At 44.5% G+C, this 22,629-nt stretch overlaps 1 protein-coding gene across 1 annotated transcript; it reads left to right on the top strand.

Annotated features, from left to right (window-relative positions):
* The first annotated feature begins 4,695 nt into the window (after positions 1 to 4,695).
* Positions 4,696 to 10,466, top strand: LOC142786841 (uncharacterized). Its single transcript, XM_075884530.1, has 4 exons — positions 4,696 to 4,795; positions 5,505 to 5,672; positions 7,310 to 7,417; positions 10,084 to 10,466. Exons 1-4 carry the CDS (start codon positions 4,718 to 4,720, stop codon positions 10,231 to 10,233), a joined length of 504 nt encoding a protein of 167 aa, XP_075740645.1. The 5' UTR covers positions 4,696 to 4,717; the 3' UTR covers positions 10,234 to 10,466.
* The last annotated feature ends 12,163 nt before the right edge of the window (positions 10,467 to 22,629 follow it).

The raw sequence follows: 22,629 nt of genomic DNA, 5'->3' as shown, positions 1-22,629 counted from the left end.
ACAATATGCAAAAGCTTTCTCTTACATTCTACGATAACTTTTCAATGACAAATTTATACTTCTTTTATACATGTCTTTTTCACTGTTTTTATAATTCCAGTTTCAATCTTCATTATTGCATTGGGGTACATATTCTTGAACTGTGTGAACGATGTTTGTTTTTTCATAAAGTGTTTTGCAAGAGATGTTTTGTTTCATGAGGTGTTGGCATGATTTTTAATTTACGTAAAGTGTTTTATTGTATGTTTCATAAAGTGGTTGTAAACGTTTTTGTTGCCTAGAGGTATTTTGTATCATGTGAAACTGTATTTTCTCTATTTGCATGCTGATATCTTATTATTTTACATGCATCAAAACCATTTGTATGCATGCCGAATGCCCAAAAGAGTAAGAGCCTCTGTCAGGCCACATGGCCTTTAGCACTTGCTCCTCTTTTCGCAATACGAAAGCAAAAAAAAAAAGAAAAAAAGAAAGAAAGAAAGAAAAAAAAGAACGAAAGAAAGAAAGAAAGAAAGAAAGAAATAAAGAAAGAAAGAAATAAAGACATAAATAAATAAATAAATAAAGAAAAAAAGAAAGAAAGAAAGAAAGAAAGAAAGAAAGAAAGAAAGAAAGAAAGAAAGAAAGAAAGAAAGAAAGACACAGAATGCTAAAGTCTACAATAACCTATTTTTGAAAGCTCGCGGCAGCTGACCAAAAAATCCATGCCATCCAACTTAGTAGCGCCCCGATTTGCATTAGTTGGGCATATCTAACGTATCTTTAAGCAATATAGAGCCTCTCGCTATACACCTGTGACTAAAACTGCAGCGGCAGTTATTCAGACGTTATTTGTGTGAGCTGTCCGAAAACCGGTTAATTAAACTAACCTTCATAGAAGCCCGGCTCATATTGTCATATAAGAAATTTCTGAATATCTCTTAATCAACAACTTGTTTTTATAGCAGACAACAAAAATGAATTACGTTCACTAATGGTATCTTTATATTTAAAGAGCTCCAGCTGTTTTACACACCACGAGACATTTTTTAGCCGGAGAATGGGGCTTGAAAAGGGGAAAAACCCTTTAAAAGACATTGTCACTGGAGCCAATGCACCTACAATTGGTCTTGTATCCTTCATACCAGCGGCTTGCCGCCTTGAAGCTGGCTTGTCCAAAGCAGCAGACAAGTGCACCCGTTGAAACTTTGGCTCCAGCGACGCTTCCTGTTCAAAGCTTTACCTCGCATCGACGACGCCCTCGACTGCCTGTACGGTGCTACTTATTTTTCAACTATTGACCTTCCGTCAGGGTACTGGCAGATAGCCGTCGACGAGATGTACCACGAGAAGACCGCATTCATGACTTCTGATGGCCTTTATCAGTTTAAGGTAATGCCTTTTGGTCTCTGCAATGCACCAACCACATTTGAAAGAATGATGGACTCATTGCTCCAAGGGTTGAAATGGTCCACCTGCTTGTGTTACCTTGACGATGTTATTGTCTTTTCTCCCACATTCGACTCGCATCTCGATCGTTCGTCAGCTATTCTGGACGTTTTTCGTCGAGCCGGACTCAAGCTTAACGCCTCCAAGTGCCACTTCGCTTGTCGTCAAATTTCCGTGCTCGGTCACCTTGTCGATGCCCAAGGCGTGCGTCCAGACCCAGAGAAAATTCGCGCAGTCACGAACTTTCTCGTTCCGAGTACCACAAAGGATGTCCGAAGTTTTGTGGGGTTGTGCTCATATTTCAGACACTTTGTTAAGGACTTTGCGACCATTGCACGCCCCCTCACAGACCTCTTGAAGAAAGACGCCTCGTTTATCTGGGGCCATGACTAAGCGTCATCGTTTTCGCAAATTACGACACTGCTTACGCTGCCACCAATCTTGGCTCACTTTGATTCAATTAGCCCCAACCAAGGCTCACACGGACGCCAGTGGACACGGCATAGGAGCTGTGCTATTGCAGCAACAAAGGGGACACGACCATGTATAGCCTACGCAAGTCAACTGCTCTCTCCAGCCGAGCGCAACTATTCCATCATGGAGCGCGAGTGCCTCACCCTTGTATGGGCAGTCGCCAAGTTTCGTCCACACCTGTACGGGCGCTCATTCCGTGTTGTGACTGATCATCACGCACTCTGCTGGCTAGCCTCCCTGAAGGACACCACGGGCCGTCTCCCTCATTCGGCTCTACGCCTTCAAGAGTACACGTTCTCTGTAATGTACAAAACAGGGCGATTACATCAGGATGCGGATTGTTTATCCCGTTACCCTGTTGACGAAGCAACCAATACTGACGCTATCACGGACGTTTTTTTCCGTGTCGCAGCTGTTGAACATTGGCGAAGAGCAACTTCGGGATGCTTCTTTACGAGCCATCGTTGACAAACTGGAGTCAACGTTTCGCGACCCGTCCCTACGAATGTTTTTTGGTGAAATACGGGATCCTATATCGCCGTAACCTCGATTCTTTCGTATCAGACTTACTTCCTGTCATCCCAGCGCACCTGCGTTCCACTGTCCTGCAGCAACTTCATGACGCTCCCATGACGGGCCATTTGGGCGTTTCTCGCAGCACACGATCGGGTACGACGTCGGTTTTTTTTTTGCCTGGACTTGCTCACTCTGTCCGACGCTATGTCGCCGCTTGCGAGCCCTGCCAGCGTCGCAAAACGCCGTCTACCCTCCCAGCCGGCTACCTTCAGCCGCTCGACGTTCCCAATTAACATTTCTTTCGAGTTGGTCTCGACCTGTTGGGCCCTTTCCCACTCTCCACAGCCAGAAATAAATGGATTGCTGTTGCCACAGACTACGCGACGTGGTGCGCAATCACACGAGCACTCCCGACCAGCTGCTACCGACGTTGCGGACTTTCTGCTGTACGACATAATATTAGTGCACGGTGCTCCCCGCCAACTTCTCACCGACCGTGGCCGCACGTTCTTATCAGCTTTCGTCATGAAATCTAGAGGTCTTGCCATACCAAGCACAAATTTACTACTTCGTACCATCCCCAGTCAAATGGCCTCACGGAACGCCTTAACAGGACCCTAACCGATATGCTTGCCAATTACGTTGCGCCAGACCACCAGGATTGGGACATTCATTGGCCGTATGTGACGTTCGCCTACATTTCATCTCGTCGCAACACTGCCGGCTATTCGCCCTTCCATCTCCTATATGGCCGGGACCCAACTCTACCCTTAGACACTTTACATGCGGCCACTGAATAGGCCAGGGAAGGCATTGCCCACGCCGACCACGCGCGCCAAGCCGCCCGTAACCGTCTACAGGCTTCACAGGCGCACCAACAACAGCCCTAAAAATGTCATCATAGGGACGTGCACTTTTTCCCGGGTTCTCTCGTGCTCCTCTGGTCACCTACTCGGCGTGTGGGACTGTCTGAAAAACTGTTGTCGCCCCACACTGGACCATTCCGTATCGCTCGCCAAGTGAGAGACGTCACGTACGAGATTGTTCCAACCAATCCAACAAAGTCATCGTCAGCTCCGAGCGACACCGTTCACGTGGCTCGGCTAAAGCCCTATTACCCCCCTTCGACATCATCTGCGTAGATTTAGCACCAGGACGGTGCTTCTACCGCCGGGGGTCATGATACGCAACAGCCGCTAAACATGGCTGCATGAAAGAGGAGGACGAAGTGAGTTTTCGTTTGATGCTGGCCTGGCGCCATCTTGCTCGTCGAGTTCTGTGCGCTGTAAATAGATCATTAAACAAGTTGCTCGTAACAATATTTAAGAATCTTACTAGACCTTGCAACTTTCTTGTTATAGGACCTTCGAATACTCGCTGACAAGAACGGCTACCTTATACACGTAGTCTTCGACGAGCCCACCAGTGAACAGATAAGGTACGTAAGCGTTTTAGGCGTAGCATGCCCAAAGCTTCCGTTTTGTACAAGACTTGAATAACCTTAAAGCAAACGCTACTGTCGTTATCGTTGCACCAAAATTGAGTGCCCCGGCCACTCAAACTAGAAAAACTGGGTGCCGTTGTGACAATTAAACGACCCATCCGTGTTACCATGCAAAACTTCAGGAAATGTAGCTCGGACCTGCACCCTTCTTGCAGAACCACAGTTTCTCATGTTTTTTTATTCCATCAAAAATCTATTCTGAAAATTTGTTGATGTGCTCGAAAGAAGGTTCACTAAAAACATCGTTTCAGTGAACTGCTCTAAGCTGCACTCTCGGACGATTCTTCTGGGCAGTGAAGCGAAGACCATACCGAGCCAACTTCTGCGAACGTGATATGGCTAATGAACGCCGTCCCACATTTGCGTCCATGTTTTCTATGAGGCATTTGCAATGAAGCCATCATTACGCACATATAGCTCATTGACACACCGCGCAGCACACGCGAATGAGATAGTTATGCGTACTTTAGTTTGTGCGTTGTCATTTAACACATTTGCATGCGTGAGAAAGTCTTGCCTTTTTCAAGTTGCCTTCGTCACCGTCAGCCTTTGCCACCCACGTACCACTGTTGCTATCTATTATACTAATGGCATATTACTGACTAAAACACTAGCACTTGTTGAACCCATGGCAAGGACAGTACAATTTTTGCATTCTGCACATAAGGTGAGTACCACATGAAAGCGGCCGATGACGATGCCACTAAGCTTTTTTTTCTACTCCAGAAACAACTCTGTTTAAAGAGTTCCTGAATTCTCCATGTGAAAATCTTTTCCTCACTCAGCCAAGCTCACATGGCTTCCCTCCGAGTCTATAAGCCACTTTCACAAGGTCCCTACCAGGCATCACCAATTCAATCCAAACGGGACATTGTAAGTTTGTCTCCTTCCCTCCTTGAAACAAATATGTCTCTACAACGTGTGTTTACTAAACGTAACAACCGACTGCGGGTTAAACAAGCATAATGTGTCTCTGTATCCATGAAAACTGAATCTATTTAGTGTTTATTCAATCTAACAATATCACCTTCAAAATGGAAGTGACCGGTGATTGTGAGCCAACACGGAAAGCTTGAGGTTCCATGTTTAAGTTTTTTTTCATCCCACTGTCGGTTGTCCACTTCTGGGACAAAGTGTCGGAGATATAAAACAGTTACATCTTGTTGTTCTTTGCGTTTATGCATTCTGTGACTTCTATAGACGAATAGCGTGATAGCTGTCACATTACGGTCGCAGCAACGTATGTTTACTTTTTATTTCACATTCTTTCACATCAACTCCTCATGACAATTACAGACATTGTTTACAGACATTGTTTGCAGACATTGTTTACGTTACAGACAGGCAAAACATTGGAGGCCCATGTACTGTGTGATGTCAGTGAATTGTAAATTAATATTTGATAATTTGTAAATAAATTTCAAATACTTCATGGTCAAAATTATCCAGAGCTCTCCACCATGGTGTCTCTCACAGCTTCGGTCACTTTGGCGACGTCAGACCACTCAAACCAAGCAAGCAAGCAATGAATCTTTCTCCATTTTCCTACAGCGACATCACTGCATTTACTTCGTTTATACAGGAGGCAGCTGTGAGCAAGTACTCTAAGGCGATCACTTTCGTCGGCAGCAACAAACTGGCAATGAGTGCATGGCACTGTATCGACCTGAGTCTGGCTGCCGTGGCCTTCCAAAGCAGCAGCGACCTTGGCGATGATGCTGTAGGAGTGAGGAGGCTCAGCTACTGTGATGTATGAAACCAGGGAACCTTACTTGGCTCGTTATTGAGAACACTGTATTATCACTGTTACACAGGCAGCCTAAAACACAGTTAACGCTCATGTTATGTGGTACGCAAAAGCACGGCTATGCTGCTCACTGTAGCTGTGGGAAACTGAGCTCGGCCACATCTGTTTGGCGGTTAACCGGGAAAATTGGGGTGTCAACGAGTGCACGCTGGTGCGGCGTTCTCCCATGGTTGCACGACCATTCTGACAGTGTTACAAATCATGAGCAATATCGGTATTCTAATTTCACTCCCGCGAATAGCCATGCAGTCTCTTGAAATAAATGAATAAATAAATAATTAATAATTATAAATAAATAAATAAATAAATAAATGGTGCCGCCACACCGCTAGTGTCTAGGAGGCTCGGGCTAGTGTTCGGGAATGCCAGGCAATCGTGACATTGTGTTTGCATGACGTACTTAAGCATATGAGTCATGTGATCTTCCGTTTGTGTCTTGAAGAGTGTGGGGAAGGAATATGGCTTGCTAAGGCTACACAGTGTGAACTGTAAAGATTTCATGCTCGTCTCCTCGCATCATGGTTTCGCACCGCCGCAGATCATTAGTTTTGCCACATATAAATAAAGTTCCTTATGTAACTTTGTGAAGAGCCTTTCAAGGGCGTAACCGCTCTTTCAATGCGCCTCTTTCGATGTTTCTGTCCCTAGAATTAGGTTTATTCTCTTGGTGGTGCCAAAACAAATCTGGGGTACTGTAAAATAATTCTCGTTTTAAGGATTTACTGAAAGATTGACAAATTGCATAGCGCTCCGGACAAAGCCATCACTGGAGTATGTGTCAGTCTGCGCTTAACTAAAACAGTCCCTCTGCGAAACCTAAACTCGTGAAAAGCTTGCCCGGCCTCCGATTGATTGACTCAGTAATTGGAGGCCAGAAAACCAAAACTATTGGACTTCAGGGATTCAGGACAATAATATACCAAGCACGTCTATGATGTTTGTTACCATGTCCTAATCTTCGCAATGTTCCAACATACAAAAATTCGAGGTGGCCTTAATCTTTGACTTTGTTGCCTGACAGATTCAATCAAACGTCGAAGTTTGTGCGTTGTAGTGTGTACCTTGGTTTTACGGTGTTTGGTGGCGCCGTTTTGTGGAGCCATATATGAAGAAATGCGTAGTCTTCCAGGCTAGATATATGCCGTAAGGATCATCAGTGCTTCTAAAACAAGCGCCTGCCTCTATTATTAAGCTCATTAGGTTAACTTTTGCTTATAGTTCTGGCAGTTGACTGGCCCTCACTTTAAGTACAATCATGTTATAAACTTCTGTTTTCAACATATATTGTAAGTTAAAGCAAAACAATTAGCTTCCTGCCAGTTGTATATTGAAAAGACAACACTGAACATTCGGCCAGCCGGAAGTAAGTGGGTTACTGCTAGTGCTTGGAAAGAAAAGCAGTGTGCTGCTTGTTAACTGAGCCACTGATACAGAACGTGATCGTAACGTACCACCGTGTAGTGTCAGAATAACACCAAAGCACTTGGTTTTCTTTTTTTTTCTTACTGTGTTTGTTCATATAAACTGCATGAATTGTGTGTGTTATTGCGCGCAACTATTGGGTGTCTTTGATTTCGCAGTTCGATCGCAACGACAGCAAGAAGGTTACTGGAGACCCATCGTATTTCACCAGAATGTACACGAACGACTTGGTTGTTTTCGAGAGGGACAAAGAGTTCAGTGAAAAAGTGAGTGTTACTAAAAAAAATGCAGTGATGAGCATAATCAGTTTCCTCTGAAGCTATTTTTTTCACATTCCCACCTCATTGGTGGGCTACTTCTCACTTTGTGATATAACTTAAAAACGGTAAAAAAGAGCATTGCAGAGCCAAGAAAAGTACGAATGAATACTGCATGCTGTTAAATAACACCGCAGCACCGTACGTGTCTGAATAGTGCATAAAGATCTAGACAGAATAGTGCGGCAACCGGACAAAGCCCTGCATCTACGTCCCAGCACGTGACCTGGAATTTACCACAAATTTTAAAATAAGCATGAATTCGTTTCCTCTCCTCTCAAATAATCTTTCTGAATGAAGTGAAATCATCACGCCTTAAACTCAGTGTTCACGGCCATTGATCGATTTTAGTATCGTTTATGCCGCCACTTTCCCGCACGCACGCATGAACGCTATCACACGGAAAATTGCACGTTCGAAGAAAAACAAAACGAAAGAAAATATTCAAGGTTAGGACACGTACTGGCAGAAGACAGCCTCTTCTTCCTGACTTGTAATCCCGGCATACTTTTCAGTGGCCTCGCTAGGGCAAAATCAGCGAGAAAGCCCTTGAAACCTGCGAGAAATCTCTGTTACACCGCTTATACTTCCCGGACTATAATTTGTGGTAGTTGATTCGTGCGATACTAAGTTCACGCAGTGAATATTTTCAGCGATTACTTCAAAAGATGAGACCAAGTCTTTTTAAATTGCAATCTAAGAAAGATACAAACCATTGAAACATTCATTAAGGCTGCGTTGATTATAATATCTTGTATAGCTCAAAAACATTGCTATAATAAAGAGCTCATCACTTTCGATGTTTGGCCTTTGCCCAATTAAATAAAAGAAACACATTTCTACACATTGGAGGCCAGTTACAGCTTTGCTGCCTTTTTACGTTATGCGTCTGACGCCATCGAATATAATGACCGTCATCGTGAGTTGGTTACGATGCACAGTAGACCAGCTTACACCCTTGAAGAGTTTTACCGTGTATATAAGTAACACCCTTACTTCCTAGTAAAGAGGTGTTTTCACGTATTTAAACACCCATACCAAAGATGTTTCCAATGAACTAAACATCCTTATCAGTGAAAAAACGTTAAAAATAAAATTTACCAGTCAGGAAACATGCATTTACAGATGACATCTGCATAGAATAGACATGCACACGCCAAACTGCGTACACAATGATGATAAGATATGTAAGGTTTAGCGTCCCAAAACAAACATATGATTACGAGAGACGCCGTAGTGGAGGGCTCCAGAAATTTCGCAAACTGCGTACACAAACCAGCGTAGTCTAATATACCGCGTGGACGGAGCAGTCTCACTACATAGCTTTAGGGTGATATTCTGGTATATATAGCCATAGTATCTTCAGCTTCTGTTCAGTGCCGATGAAAATATATCTGTTTTTATATATGAACACTGTACTATAAGATAATAGGCCTCAATAACGGCGTCACTGTAGATAGCCCTGAAAAAAACACGCAATTTTTATCTGAACTCACCGTAAGATACAATGAAATCCTAATCAGTGAGTACCATCTATCATTTTCCTCATTATTGCATGGGTCATGGGTGTTTCGATGACCCGAAACGCTCTTAACTCCTAAAAAGTGTTTTGTCTAGAACAACACACCTTAAAGACAGTTCACCAATGCAAATTATCTTTTGCATTCACAAACTGGTTGCATCTGGGTCAACAAAATGGTGTTTTGCTTGCTTGAAACTCTCTTAAGGGTGCAAAGTGGTTCGGAGCGTAAGGAACTTGAGACATTACCTTTATGTTCTCACTGCAGTATGGCAAATATAATGTTACACGGCATAGGGAACACGAAGCCAGAAGACAGACAATGAAGACAACGAACGCGAACGCACTCGTGTTGTTGCTGTCCCGCCATCTTGGTTGCAGCTGCCTCAATTTTTCTGTCTATTTTTTGTAAATATGTTTATTTTATTCATACTGCCATTATTGAGACGATAACATAAATGAAAAAGAAATAAGGTGTATGAAAAATCAATTTGCTACTGGTAGGAACGAAGCCTGCAACCTTTGAATGATGCGTCCTATGCTCAAACAAGGGCGCTACAAGAATGATCTATTGCTCATCTACTTTATCAGGGGCTCTATCTTTCTGTGATCCTGCGAGTGTTAGCCAGCGCCGTTCACAGCCGGCGAGCGTGGAGCACTTTTTATTTTGAAAGCTCGCGTCACGAAGCTTATTGCAAGTTGAAAACTATAAGCCCCCAAATACTACTTAATACATCGAGTCAGACTGAATCAGATCCTCGCTATGAAATAATAAAATAAGGAGGATTTATCGAGGGCTAACTTATTTTGTTAAAAACATCGCAATGAAAGCAACAAGTGACGAACCTAAGGCAAAAATAGGGGCAATTACTTGTTTCAACTGCTCTGTGCTCGTTGAAGCATAAATATAAAGGAACCAGCGGGGATGAAAATCACCTCGAACTTGTTAGTGCGCAATTAGTGCACTTGTAACGCGTCCTTACTCCCTCCATCTTCTGTTTACGAGGTACAGTTGTTCATTATGTCTCTTCTCAGTACCTGTGTACAGCTAACACAATTCTGTTTTGTTTTTTCTCACGATATCGTCGAACATCAGCTGAAAGAGGTCACCAAGCTCGCCAAGTCATGCGTTCTCTTAGACGACGTGTTCTACGACTACCACAAGTGCGAGTGTGACAAGCCGAACTTCAAGCTTTTGCGAGCCGCACGTCGCGTTCTCTGGGGCGGTTCTGCCAAGCTGTCCTGAGGATGAAGCCGGCGAATCAGCGCTGATCCACTCGCTGAAAGATGCACTCAGCGCACATACTGTTTTCTCCGATGTTACAGAAAATATTTTTTTGCGAATGTTGTACCTTTAAAGACATTAGTTCCCATACACATCAGACGAAATGAGCTCAATAATTTCGCACAATTATAGTGTTGCTGCTTTATCGCAGTTTTTTTTTTTGAAGCCTCATACTGCTCAAAAATATTCTTCATATCCTCCTGATTTTTTTTAATACTGGAGTAAAGAGTATTATTTCCTTTTACTTTATTTTTCTACCAGGGAAGCGTTGTGTTAAAGCACCCCCCTCCCTTCACTGACTTTTTTTTTAATTTGCATGTGAATATGTATATACATTTACTTGTTTTAAGTGAGTATCCACTGAAAGCTGAAATTTATACTGTGGCTACGCTACTATTACACATCATTGGAAGCTGATTTGTACAACTCCGAATTGTTGAAAACAGCACATCAAGATGTCTGTCTACTACACTAATATTTACAAGGCAGATACGCTAAAATAAAAGAGACGTAGATGAAAAGCTCTTTTCTTATAGCTGGAAAACACGCGCTTTTTTTTAGTACAGTGCTGTAATGGTCCCGGCAGAGTGCAAACATGTTTATATACTTATTTGAATAACGAAATCTTCGGATCCACTTAAACTTAAAGGCCAGAGAACACTTTCACACTACTTTTACTGCTAGTACCACGGACTTTCTGTTCGCGCCACATTATTTTCCAGAAGATGCGGTACTACCGACATTACCCCTCTTTCTTCAATTACGACTGCCTTTTTTCACGAGTTGCCATTTTGCGACACCACGTCATCATTGTCGCAGCTGCAACAGAGAACATACCTCACGGTATAGAATGCACTTGTATCGCGAATGCCAGGTAAGGGCGTCGACCAGGGATAGTGGACCTCCGACGGGGTTAAAAGGTATATTTATATTTTGCAGCTAAGATTTAGTATTTGTGCCAGTTGGATGTAGAGCATACGGACCCGCATCTCACACGGTAATTGAAATAAAGAACATTTTATTGCAGTTTAGTCGCTTGCATTGCCCGAATTAGAGATCGTTTGAAACGTAATAGTTAAGTAAAGTCGTCAAAAAGTGCAACATTGAAAAACAAAGAAGTGGGAGCTAGGTGAGTCTCTGATTCTACTCAAGTTCATGAGTAAGTCTTGAGTGAGGAATACCCTAGGACCAATAAAGTTAGAACCAATAAATAGATAAGAAATGTTCGCACAGAGGGTTACAGACTGCATGATGCGTCTGCTATACTGTCAAAATGAGCAAAAGACACGTGGTTACTTTACAGAATACATACATTCGCTCATATAATGGGTACTAGAAAACACTAAAAACCTGATCGCCGAGGGAAAAAATCAAAGGCGTTTCTTACGATTGAAGTATCCGGCAGGGTAATAGAATATTGCATGGAAGCCATGACGTATAGCATACTATTTCTGGCGATTGACACTCACACGGCGTTGCACCAATCTCGTCACAAACCGCATGAGAGACGGCGTGCGAGTAGTTGAGAGGTTTGGGAGGTTGAGAACCGCCAATAGAAAGGTCGCAGACTTGGTTTTCGTGACAAATATTAGGATGCCAACACAGGCGGCGAGCAAGAACACAGCCGAGTCTGGTTTCTGTGTGATATGCCGCGGAATATTCGCGAAATGAGCTGTAGCTCTCGCACAACCGAAATCATTGTGCTCACCAGTTGTCACTGAGGAACCTCGAAGACCTTCGCGGAACTAGAAATTCCTGTGTTAACACACTACAGAGCTGCGCAGACCCTGATTTAGCCATCTTCGTCTAATGCATAGCTGAGCTGATTCACCAGGCCTACCGTGGTTTCCGTTTATTGCACACTACATTCAATGTCTTATCTTTGCCTTATTCATAGTGGCACGCTAACTTAGCAAGACAACCGAGGGTGATCCAAAGTGTAATATTGCTGTGCAGGTGGCAAGGGGAACGCAGGCAAGCCCTAACACTAGTCTTCCCGAGCATCGCCCGATTCAATATACTCTAAATAAGGAATAAAACGGACAAATTAAGATAAGACGAGTTCTATACAGTTCAATCATTTTTTTTTCATTTGTAAAAACTCGTGAAAGACAATAGGTGCGAACATCCACGTTAACTTCCCTTTATTCAAATATATCTAAGATTACCGGGAAACCGCTGCGAGCTCACGTGTTCGCTGCAACCGAAACTTGCGCTTAGTTTTCGAGGCATGACATCGTCGCGTAATGATAATTCATTGCACGACTCGCGCTGAAGCCATTGACGCGGGGTCCCAAGGGTGAATTTTCTCCTTTTATGAGACACCGAAGGCTCTCACCTTGCTAAATTAAGGTGAACTCTGCTGAAACATGGCAGGTTTTCCTACATATGTTCTCTGCATGCATCTGGAACTTTCTCCTCAAAATGTTACAGCTGCAACAGATACAGGGACTGCACTAGCCCCCAAACTAGAAACGAAAGATACTGACCTGAAAGGTTCTAAACCTTTTTCCACGACATGATTTTTGTTCACATTTCCCTGGCCAGTCCAAAACGTTACCAATACGTGCTGTACGATGTTTTCAAACCGTATATAATGTCTAATATTTTGCTTTAATTCGCTCCAAAACCGAGTAAATATACATCAGCTCTTGATGGTGTGAGAAAAACCTCATCCGACTTCAAATTTAAAAAAGATAAAAATTAACGGTACGCAACAGTCAAGAAACTACACTTCCTTTACCATCAAATCGCAGAAAATATGTAATCTTTCCTTATTAGTAAGTAGATATTGGTGCGCTTGATTTCTTCATTGAAGCACGTAAACTGCAAGTACAAATACTTAGGCACTACGTGGTTGTGCACCGCATAGTTGTTTTCACTATAACTACATAGACAAACAAATCAGTAAATGCACATTGTTATCAATTTATTCTACACGAGGCGCAGGTGGCATATGCGTTGACGCGAACTCGTGCCAAACGTGCATTCATCCTTGCAGAGGGCTTGTTCAGGCACGCTTGGCGACATCCAAGGTGTCAGTGCCAGCGATTACAGTTGTGATGTTGCTGCTGTCGGTGGTTTTAGCTCCACCCTGCTGCCGTAAATCCTGAAGTCCCACATGTGAGGCGGGTATTTCTTGATTGACCATTGCGGCAAGCGTGCCATTCACGCTGCGGTTATCGGAAGCGGCCCTGGCCGCTGACAATGCGGGCTCCACCACGAGGCCATTACCTGCTGCCAGTGGGATGACAGCCTTGACGGTGGCCGCGCGATTGTTGGTGGCGTTGGCAGCCGTCCCCTGCTTGCCACCGCTCAGCTGGTCGGCCACCTTGGCCCTGGAGGCGATGTAGTTGCGCACCTCCTCGGCGTTCTGCTTCAGCTTGGCGTGGTTGGTGAACGAGTACGTGAGCACGCCCGCGCAGCCCAGAATGGAAACACCGAGCACCGCGATGATGACGTAGAGGCCTTCTCGGTTGACGAGCACAACTGGAACGTTGACTCTCGTCTGCAGTTCGCCTTCCATGGTTACTGCAATATGCCGTTGATGAAGAACTAAAATCAATCAGTGGAGTGGTTTGAACGGAGAAAACGTTAAGTGGATGACGGTTATGGCGTGTGGTACTGTCTCCAATTGAAGATGCTGATAATGACCATTCTGTAGCACGTGTGGAAGTAGAAGTGCGCTGAAAATTTCCGGTAGGTAAATAGGCCAATCGCACTGGCATTCAATTTAGTGAAATTGGTTGAGAGAATCATTAATGTACGAATTAATGAACTTTTTACCGAGAGGTCAATTCTTAGCCCCTGTCATATTGGCTTCAGGGTTGGTTGTTCAATTTGGGATGCCCACGTTTATTAAGAAAGTCGGCTTCAATTAGCTCGGCTACATAACAAATATGCAGCTTTAGTTACCTTAGACATCGCTAAAACATATGATACCGTGGAGCACTGTATTTTGATAGATCGATTAGAATACCTTGATTTTCCGTCATACATAGTAGCGTCGGTTTATAAATTTCTTGCCGACCAGAAATTTTATTGTCTTAAAGATGGGTTTTCATCATCTACTCACATGCCCACGAGGGGAGTACCACAAGGCTCAGTGCTTTCCCCGGTGATATTTAATTCTAACGTAAACATACATAATAGTCTATAATTATGCAGACGATATCGCGTTTTTTTATTTTTTGCAATGGCAGATGACATTCAGATTTCATATGAAAGGTTGCAGACTTATCTTAATATATCCAAGAGCTGACTTGATGGCAATTGCTTTCTACTGAATTCGAGTAAATGTTGCCTTCTTTTTTTTCCACTGTAATACCCGTGCACATCTCTCTGTCTTACCATCATGAGAATATACCACACGTGGAATCTGTTAAATACCTTGCAGTAATTTATCATGCATCGCTTAACTGGCGACCTCACATCGAATACATCACGGGGAAAGGTGCGCGGGCTATTGCCATATAACGTAGGCTAAGCAATTACTGCATAGGTATGAGAAGAGACACACTGGTAATGATATATTACATGTACGTTCATCCTATTTTGTAATTTGGTTGTGTATTTTTCTATAGAGTTCCAGCTTGCAATTTATGTCCTGTAGTTTTTTAGGAAAGGGAAGCTTTGCGCTTATGCCTCAGAATCCCTAAAACAGTTGCTAACAATGTGTTGTATTTTGAATCGAGGGTCTCTCCAATTTCCTGCAGAATTCGCCTTCTGACTGTTCAGACATTCTTAAGACTTTATTATTCACCATTATGACAATCAGAAACAGCCTTTATTTCCACCCCTGTGTCATTTTTCGGTGTAAGATGGCCGCAATTTCACACTCCACAAATTACATTTGTACAAAAATTAATGCAGCCTCTCAGCGTACGTATATGCGATGTCATGCCGAGTCATAATAATTCATAACCTGTGGAAATGCATTTTGGCGACATTTTTTCTAATAACGCCAAATTACTTTCCTCTGATATTTTGGATGGTTTACTACAAGTTTACCTGCGCAGTATTACAACAAACGTTGTTATTGCTACAGGCGCACCACAATGTGACGAAACGTCAGGGGTTGGTATTTTCACCCCGATTTTAGATTGGATTTATTCCCTTCGACTACACGATTTCATACCCGTTCTTGTGGCTGAATTTCTGACAGTAGTGCTCACCTTATGCGAGTTTGATGCGGCACTTGCATCAGCTGTTATAATAACAGATTCTCTATCTCTCCGTGCGGCACTTTCTGTTGCTGCTGATAACGAAGTAACAAAGGCGTTTTGTGCACTAGTGTCAGCGCATTTGAGAAAAGAGAAAAGCCTGATTATTTTAGGTGCCTGGACACAGAGGCTTATTTCTAAATGAAATAGCCGGTTCATCGTCTAAGTCATCAATGAGCAGACCAATTCTACCGCACTTTCCATCATTCGCTTATGGGACTGCTGCTCGATTCCGCCGACGTACGCTTATGGAAGTCTTTAGAGGTACATCACTGACAAATTCTACCGAATATCGCCAGTTATTATATCGCTGGCGAAGAGCCTTTTGTCGAAATCGTAAACAAGAAGTAGCTATCACAAGGCTGCGTTGCCGGGTACCAAATCTAAATTTCTACAAACACAGGTCTGCTCGGGCACCATCGCCACTGTGCGCGTTCTGTGGTGAACTTGAAACGATTGATCACTGCTTTTTAACCTGCAGGCAATTGAGCACAATACGAGAAACCCTTTTAGAAATACCTTTACGTGGCATTAGTATGGATTTATATGTACCTGTCATTCTGTCTTTTGAAGCTTCAATTTCTGGGTCCTCAAGTGCGACAGTGTGCGCAGCCATCCAGGACTATAAAAATGAAACAAATTGGTTGACTAATTATTCTGCATTATTATTCTAACGTATCTACAAAGATATATACGTATGAAAATTAGAGTATTGCTCTACTTTAAAAATAAATTCATTTCGTTATTTATATAATTATATGCATTAGATCAAGCACCACCATTTTCCAGGTCATCGGTAATCTTTCTATTACATAATCTCCATTACTCTAAAACTATACAATATTTTATAAAACCCTTCAATTCTTGGCCAATCACCCACAGTGGTACGCGCAACGGACAATAGATGAACAAGTACAAGAACAAGAATAAATTTGAGTCCCATTTTCTCTGAGACTTATACTCTGTTTCACCACTGTATACCAGAGCTACGCGGTCTGAAAAATCCACTCCCACACGCTTTCGCAGCAAAACATTGTTCCAGGTGTAGTAAATACCTTGAAATTGACAGGGCTGAAAAAACGGGCGTTTTTGTGTGTGTGTGTGTGTGTGTGTGTGTGTGTGTGTGTGTGTGTGTGTGTGTGTGTGTGTGTGTGTGTGTGTGTGTGTGTGTGTGTGTGTGTGTGTGTGTGTGTGTGTGTGTGTGTGTGTGTGTGTAAGTTAGACCACATCAATACGTGATACACTTATGCTTCAGAGTTCTCTCGTACGCAATAAATTTGCTGTGTCCGTTACCACTGGTAACCCTGTTCACAAATCAGCATGGCAGCACCCATACAGAAGCAACCACCAGCTTCGATCCGAAATTGCTCTTGCAACACGCCTACTACGCCGACAGCAACAAATAAATGGTAAATTCAGCCATCGATTTGGTCCATCATACTCTGAATATACAGCATCAGGTACGTTTCGTTGTAATTAGCCAGATATGCTGCTTGTTTAGCCACACCTATTAGGCCTAACGCGCCTTGGGCTGCGTCGCCAGACGAAGACCGCTGCACTCTAATGGCCAGAGAGATGTTTTTAGGTTTACAAAGCTTGCAACACTTTACACACGAGGCCTTAAGACTTCAATTGTGTCACTGAGTTGAAAAAAAAACCTGCATTGTCTTAGTGCACACTGAACGAGACGTGAAGCAATTTGATAACCGTAGGGTCACACATAACTACAGCTTCTTAATATTATACAAATTATTTGGAACGGTAATTTTTAATAGCGCAAGGCAATTCTCTGCCTTTGGCCAACAGAGCAATCAATCTGATTTCAAGAGAGGGTAGCACATCGTCAATCACATCAGGATCATCATTTGGAGTGCGCCCACCGAAACGCAAGGGCCTGTCCCATGTTTATTTTTTAACTTAGTACTCAAGCGGCTACACTTCGCTAACCTGCAATGTTCTCAGCCTAACCTACTTCCCGAACTTTCTTCTCTATCTTGGAATGCAGTCTGTTACCCCTAATGACCAGCAGTTATATTACCTACATGATATGTGCCCCTCCCATGCTGAATTAATGATTTCGAATGGCAAGTCCTTAATACCCACTTTTTTACTAGCCCGCTCTGTTCTCTTCTTGTCCCGTGATGTTAACCCTGTAATTTTTCTTTTCCTGGCTCGCTGCGCTGTCCTTCATTTGTGTTAACTAATCAATCATATTCATATGGTAAATATAGATGGAGAAATTCACTACTCACAACAAGCGACTTCATCCACCTCTCAAAAATCATTCCAAGCAACAAAAATACCAGTGGTCTTGAAAGTACAATGTGTCCGAAAATGTACTCGATATATATGTGAATACATTAGCCAACATCTGTAAAATTTTGCATCCGCTTTGCTTTTCGACGACGAAATAAAAATAAACATAATGGCTGCGTATCTACATGCTTCGCTGCAAATGTCATTGAAACACGACAGATTTCTCCCGGCCGTACTACACAAATCCTGGTCTCATCGTGTGAGAAATGGCGATGCGTTAGATATGAATCCCATCTGGCAACGCCGCCGGGAAACATGAGCTTATGCGGAACCCAGGGACACTTCTAGGTGGCAGGAACATGTCGTCGGAACAGCGTTTTTTTCGTGCGTAGCGTCGCATTTTCATCGCAAGGTAAGAAACACTGGGGTCTTTAGAATCACAAATCAATGTACTTTTTAGTAAAGGAATACATCGCCTAATAGCTACGTAGTGACGTTGAGCATCACATAAACGCAATAGTTCCTTTTTGATCGACAAAGTTCACAAGTATGAATGCTGCCATCAGTTCAAGATGGCTGAGCGTTGAGCGGGTGCTTAAACTTTGACCAGGTGTCCGAGTCGTGTGATAGACCAACACAAAAATAGAACTTCTCTGTTCTAGTATCCCAAGCAAGACTATCATATCTTCAAAATTTATCAAGCAAGGGGTAAGGCAATTATATAAATTATATGCTACATTTTTTCATGCCATACTTACACGAGCAGTGCGAAGAGTAAATTGGAAAGGACCCGTCATAACCACATCTTAGCAAACTTTTAAGCTACGCCTTTAAGTGTGCAACGTAACGGCGCAATCGGGTTTTGTGCACATCGCTTTCTCAATCGCTCGGCACACTTCACTTGTCAGCCGAAACCTAAACCTAGCCGTGAGGAAAGGAACGTCTGTGTGCTTGTGATTGGTCGTCAACTGTGCTAGGGCACCTGCTGCAAGCGCAGTTGTGTAAAACCAATCACGCTATAACCTAATTTGTAGATGTAGTGAAGTGCCCACTACGCGTGTTAAGCGGTATGCGCACCTACATAGCTGCAAACTTCTTGGTGTGGTGGGTGTAATAATAATAATAATAATAATATTAATATTAATAATAACAATAATGTAGTGAATAAGAAAAACGTTGATACCATCAGGTCAGCTATCATCAGCACAAGAAAAAGGCACGAGATCGGCGATCAAGCACCGTCATCTGGGTTCGCCTGCCTTCCTTTAGAGCTACCACCCGCTTGCTGAGTCCTTCAATAAACCCCCTTTACATTTGGTGGATCGTGCTGGGTAATTGCATCACCTACACCCTGGAACTCCGATCCCGCACCCTGCCGTCGACCATGCAAGTTGACGCTACCCAACAGACAGCACCTCTCGCGGCTCCTACTTTCCCCAGCCCGGTTCACCAGCGAGACCCCCCGATCTTTTCGGGCGCCGAAGACCAGGACGTCGAGGACTGGCTGTCGTCCTACGAAAAAGTCAGTGGACCAAACAGGTGGGATGACGCTGCTAAGTTGAGCACCGTCAACTTTTACTTGGCTAATGTGGCCAAACTGTGGTACACAAACCACGAATCCGAGTTCGAGAACTGGGCCACTTTCAAACAGGCAATATCCTCGGTTTTCGGTCGCCCTGCCGTGCGAAAGTTGCGCGCCGAACAACGCCTGCGCTCACGGGCACAAGAACCTAGCGAAAAGTTTACCGCCTATATCGAAGATATACTCGATCTCTGCAAGCGCGTCGATGCCGCAATGAGCGAAAGTGCCAAGATCCAGCACATTATGAAAGGTGTTGATGACGACGTCTTTCAAATGCTCCTGGCGAAGTCTCCTGGCACGGTGTCTGAAGTGGTAACTCTGTGCCAGAACTACGACGAATTGCGATGGCAACGAGCTCTCACCCGTCGTCCATTTCCGCCTAACCAACCACTTGCTGCACTGGACGTCGTACCTGACCACTCCCGCCTTCTAGCACAAATGAAAGACTTTGTGCGTGAGGAGGTCGCACGTCAGCTTTCCCTCCTGCCGTTTTGTCAGCGCCAAGAGCTCCCGCAGTAGCAGCAAGAGCAACCACCGACACCGTTAGCACCCATGCTCCAACATGCACTTCAGGACCAGATTGCCGAGGCTATGCCAGTGCCCTTTCAGCAGCAAGTTGTCGCCGCGCCTTTTACTTATGCTGACGCAGTAAAGAGGCAGCAGCCACACCAGCCCTCGCCGTTCAAAGGACTGCCGCATGTCACCGCTCCTACTCAGTCTTCCGTCGCATGGGCTTCTCCCCTCGCTACCACAGCCTCGACTCAGCCGTATGCCACGTGGGCGGCGCCCCTTGCTGCAAATGCCTGGCGAACGCGCGATAACCGGCCGATCTGTTTTGCGTGCGGCGGACCTGGCCATATCTCCCGATACTGCCGTCGTCGCGTGCCCGCCTACACAGACGTCCGACCACGAAGCAACTACATGGACCGACCACCTTTTGGTTATGAAAGTTCGGATCGTCAGTCAAACACGTCTTCCCGTGACTATCCAGCAACTTCGTCTCGTCGCTCACCTTCACCCAATCGACGCTCCTTTTCACCCATGCGTTCACGACCAGCCCCTCAAAATGAGGGAAACTAGCCGTCGCAGTTCAAGGGGCAAGAAATGCGCTATCGAAATCTTCAAGTACTCGCACCTTGCCGTCAAATATCGTCGAAGTTTTTGTAGACGGTGCCAATGCATAAGCTTTTGTGGATACCGGTGCCGCTGTGTCTGTTATAGGCGCCAAACTTTGCCGCAAGCTCCGAAAGGTGACCACGCCGCTTGATATGTTCTTACGTGCAGCAAATGGAGAACCTGTTCGGCCTACAGCCGCCTGCACTGCCCGACTCAAAATTGCGGAGGACCACTACATTGTTGAGTTTATCGTCCTTTCCTCGTGCTCTCATGACATCATACTTGGCTGGGACTTCCTATCCCGTAATCGTGCCGTTATAGATTGTGCCCGTTCCGAACTTGAACTGCTTCCGTTCTTCGACCAGCCCTACGACCACACTAATCAAGCTGCGCACAAGCTCGTTGTCAAAGACACTGACATTCCACCGACAACAGCTGTTTTGCTCCCTGTGGTCTCCGATGGCATGCGTGATGAAGTAGCATTTTTCGAGCCATCAAGCCTCTTTCTAAGTCGGAAACCACTTCTGCTCCCTTATTCAGCCCTCTCAATTTCTAATGGAGCCAGTGCTCTCTGCCTTACCAATCCCTTTGCGCATACCATTAAACTGTTTAAAGGCGAGTCTCTTGGATGCGTACAGCCCATTGATAACGGACAAATTTTTACCGTGCCGCAAGAATCATCCCAAAGTGACCTCGCCGCCATCAGTGCTCTTAACCACTCTCATCTACAGGTTTCAAAAATGTTCGATTCGGCGATCGCGGACGGACTGTCACCATCTGAACGATCTGAACTCCTCCAACTGCTGTACCAGTACCGCGAATCTTTCGATGTTGTTCAACCTTCACTTGGCCGCACTTCTACCACTCTACATTACATCGATACCGGCTCACATGCGCCACTACGACAGCGACCATATCGTATTTCTGCGGCGGAACGCCAAGTTATTACCGAACAGGTGAACGATATGCTGCAACGTGGTGTCATTCAACCTTCACAAAGTTCATGGGCCTCACCTGTAGTGCTCGTTAAAAAAAAGGATGGTTCCGTTCACTTCTGCGTGGATTACCGGCGCCTAAATAAGATCACTTGAAGAGACGTGTATCCTTTACCCAGGATTGACAATGCCCTTGATACTTTACAAGCTGCCGAGTTTTTTTCATCATTAGATTTGCGCTCAGGGTTATGGCAGGTCCCCCTTGCAGATGCCGATCGACAAAAACAGCCTTCGTGACACCGGACGGTCTGTATGAGTTTAATGTCATGCCTTTCGGCCTCTGTAATGCGCCTGCCACCTTCGAGCGCATGATGAACTCGGTTCTTCGGGGTTTGAAACGGCAAATCTGTCTCTGCTATCTCGACGATATAGTCGTTTTTGCGCCAGACCTTGGAACACATCTCGAGCGCCTCAAACACGTCCTCACGTGCCTGAAGAATGCTCAGCTCCAACTCAACCTCAAGAAGTGTCACTTCGCTGCTCGGCAACTTACGATTCTCGGGCACGTCGTATCAAAGGACGGTATACTTCCAGACCCGGCTAAGTTACGTGCTGTCGCCGACTTCCCCAAACCAACGACTATGAAGCAGTTACAGAGCTTCGTGGGGTTCATCATCATCATCATCAGCCTGACTACGTCCACAGCAGGACAAAGGCCTCTCCCATGTTCCGCCAGTTAACCCGGTCCTGTGCCTGCTGCTGCCAATTTATACCCGCAAACTTCTTCATCTCATCTGCCCACCTAACCTTCTGTCTCCCCCTAATCCGCTTGCCTTCTCTGGGAATCCAGTCACTTACCCTTAACGACCAGTGGTTATCCTGTCTACGCGCTACATGCCCGGCCCATGTCCATTTCTTTTTCTTGATTTCAGCTATGATATCCTTCACCCCCGTTTGTTCCCTAATCCACTCTGCTCTCTTCTTGTCTCTTAAGGTTACACCTACCATTTTTCTTTCCATTGCTCGCTGCGTCGTCCTCAATTTAAGCTGAACCTTCTTTGTAAGTCTCCAGGTTTCTGCTCCGTAGCTAAGTACCGGCAAGATACAGCTGTTATATACCTTCCTCTTGAGGGATAGCGGCAATCTACCTGTCATTATTTGAGTGTGCTTGCCAAATGTGCTCCACCCCATTCTTATTCTTCTAGTCACTTCAATCTCGTGGTTCGGCTCCGCAATTATTACCTGC

The sequence above is a fragment of the Rhipicephalus microplus genome, chromosome 2, assembly GCF_043290135.1.
Source record: "Rhipicephalus microplus isolate Deutch F79 chromosome 2, USDA_Rmic, whole genome shotgun sequence".
NCBI lineage: Eukaryota > Metazoa > Arthropoda > Arachnida > Ixodida > Ixodidae > Rhipicephalus > Rhipicephalus microplus.
Note: the sequence above shows the minus strand (reverse complement) of the source record. Positions and strands in the feature narration are given on the sequence as shown.

Bases quoted from the DNA above. Each gene is read 5' to 3' on its own strand.
- LOC142786841 (XM_075884530.1), top strand. From the start codon at position 4,718: ATGGCTTCCCTCCGAGTCTATAAGCCACTTTCACAAGGTCCCTACCAG. The intron at 4,796-5,504 runs GTAAGTTTGTCT...TCGTTTATACAG, and splicing joins TTCAATCCAAACGGGACATT to GAGGCAGCTGTGAGCAAGTA. The intron at 5,673-7,309 runs GTATGAAACCAG...TTGATTTCGCAG, and splicing joins GGAGGCTCAGCTACTGTGAT to TTCGATCGCAACGACAGCAA.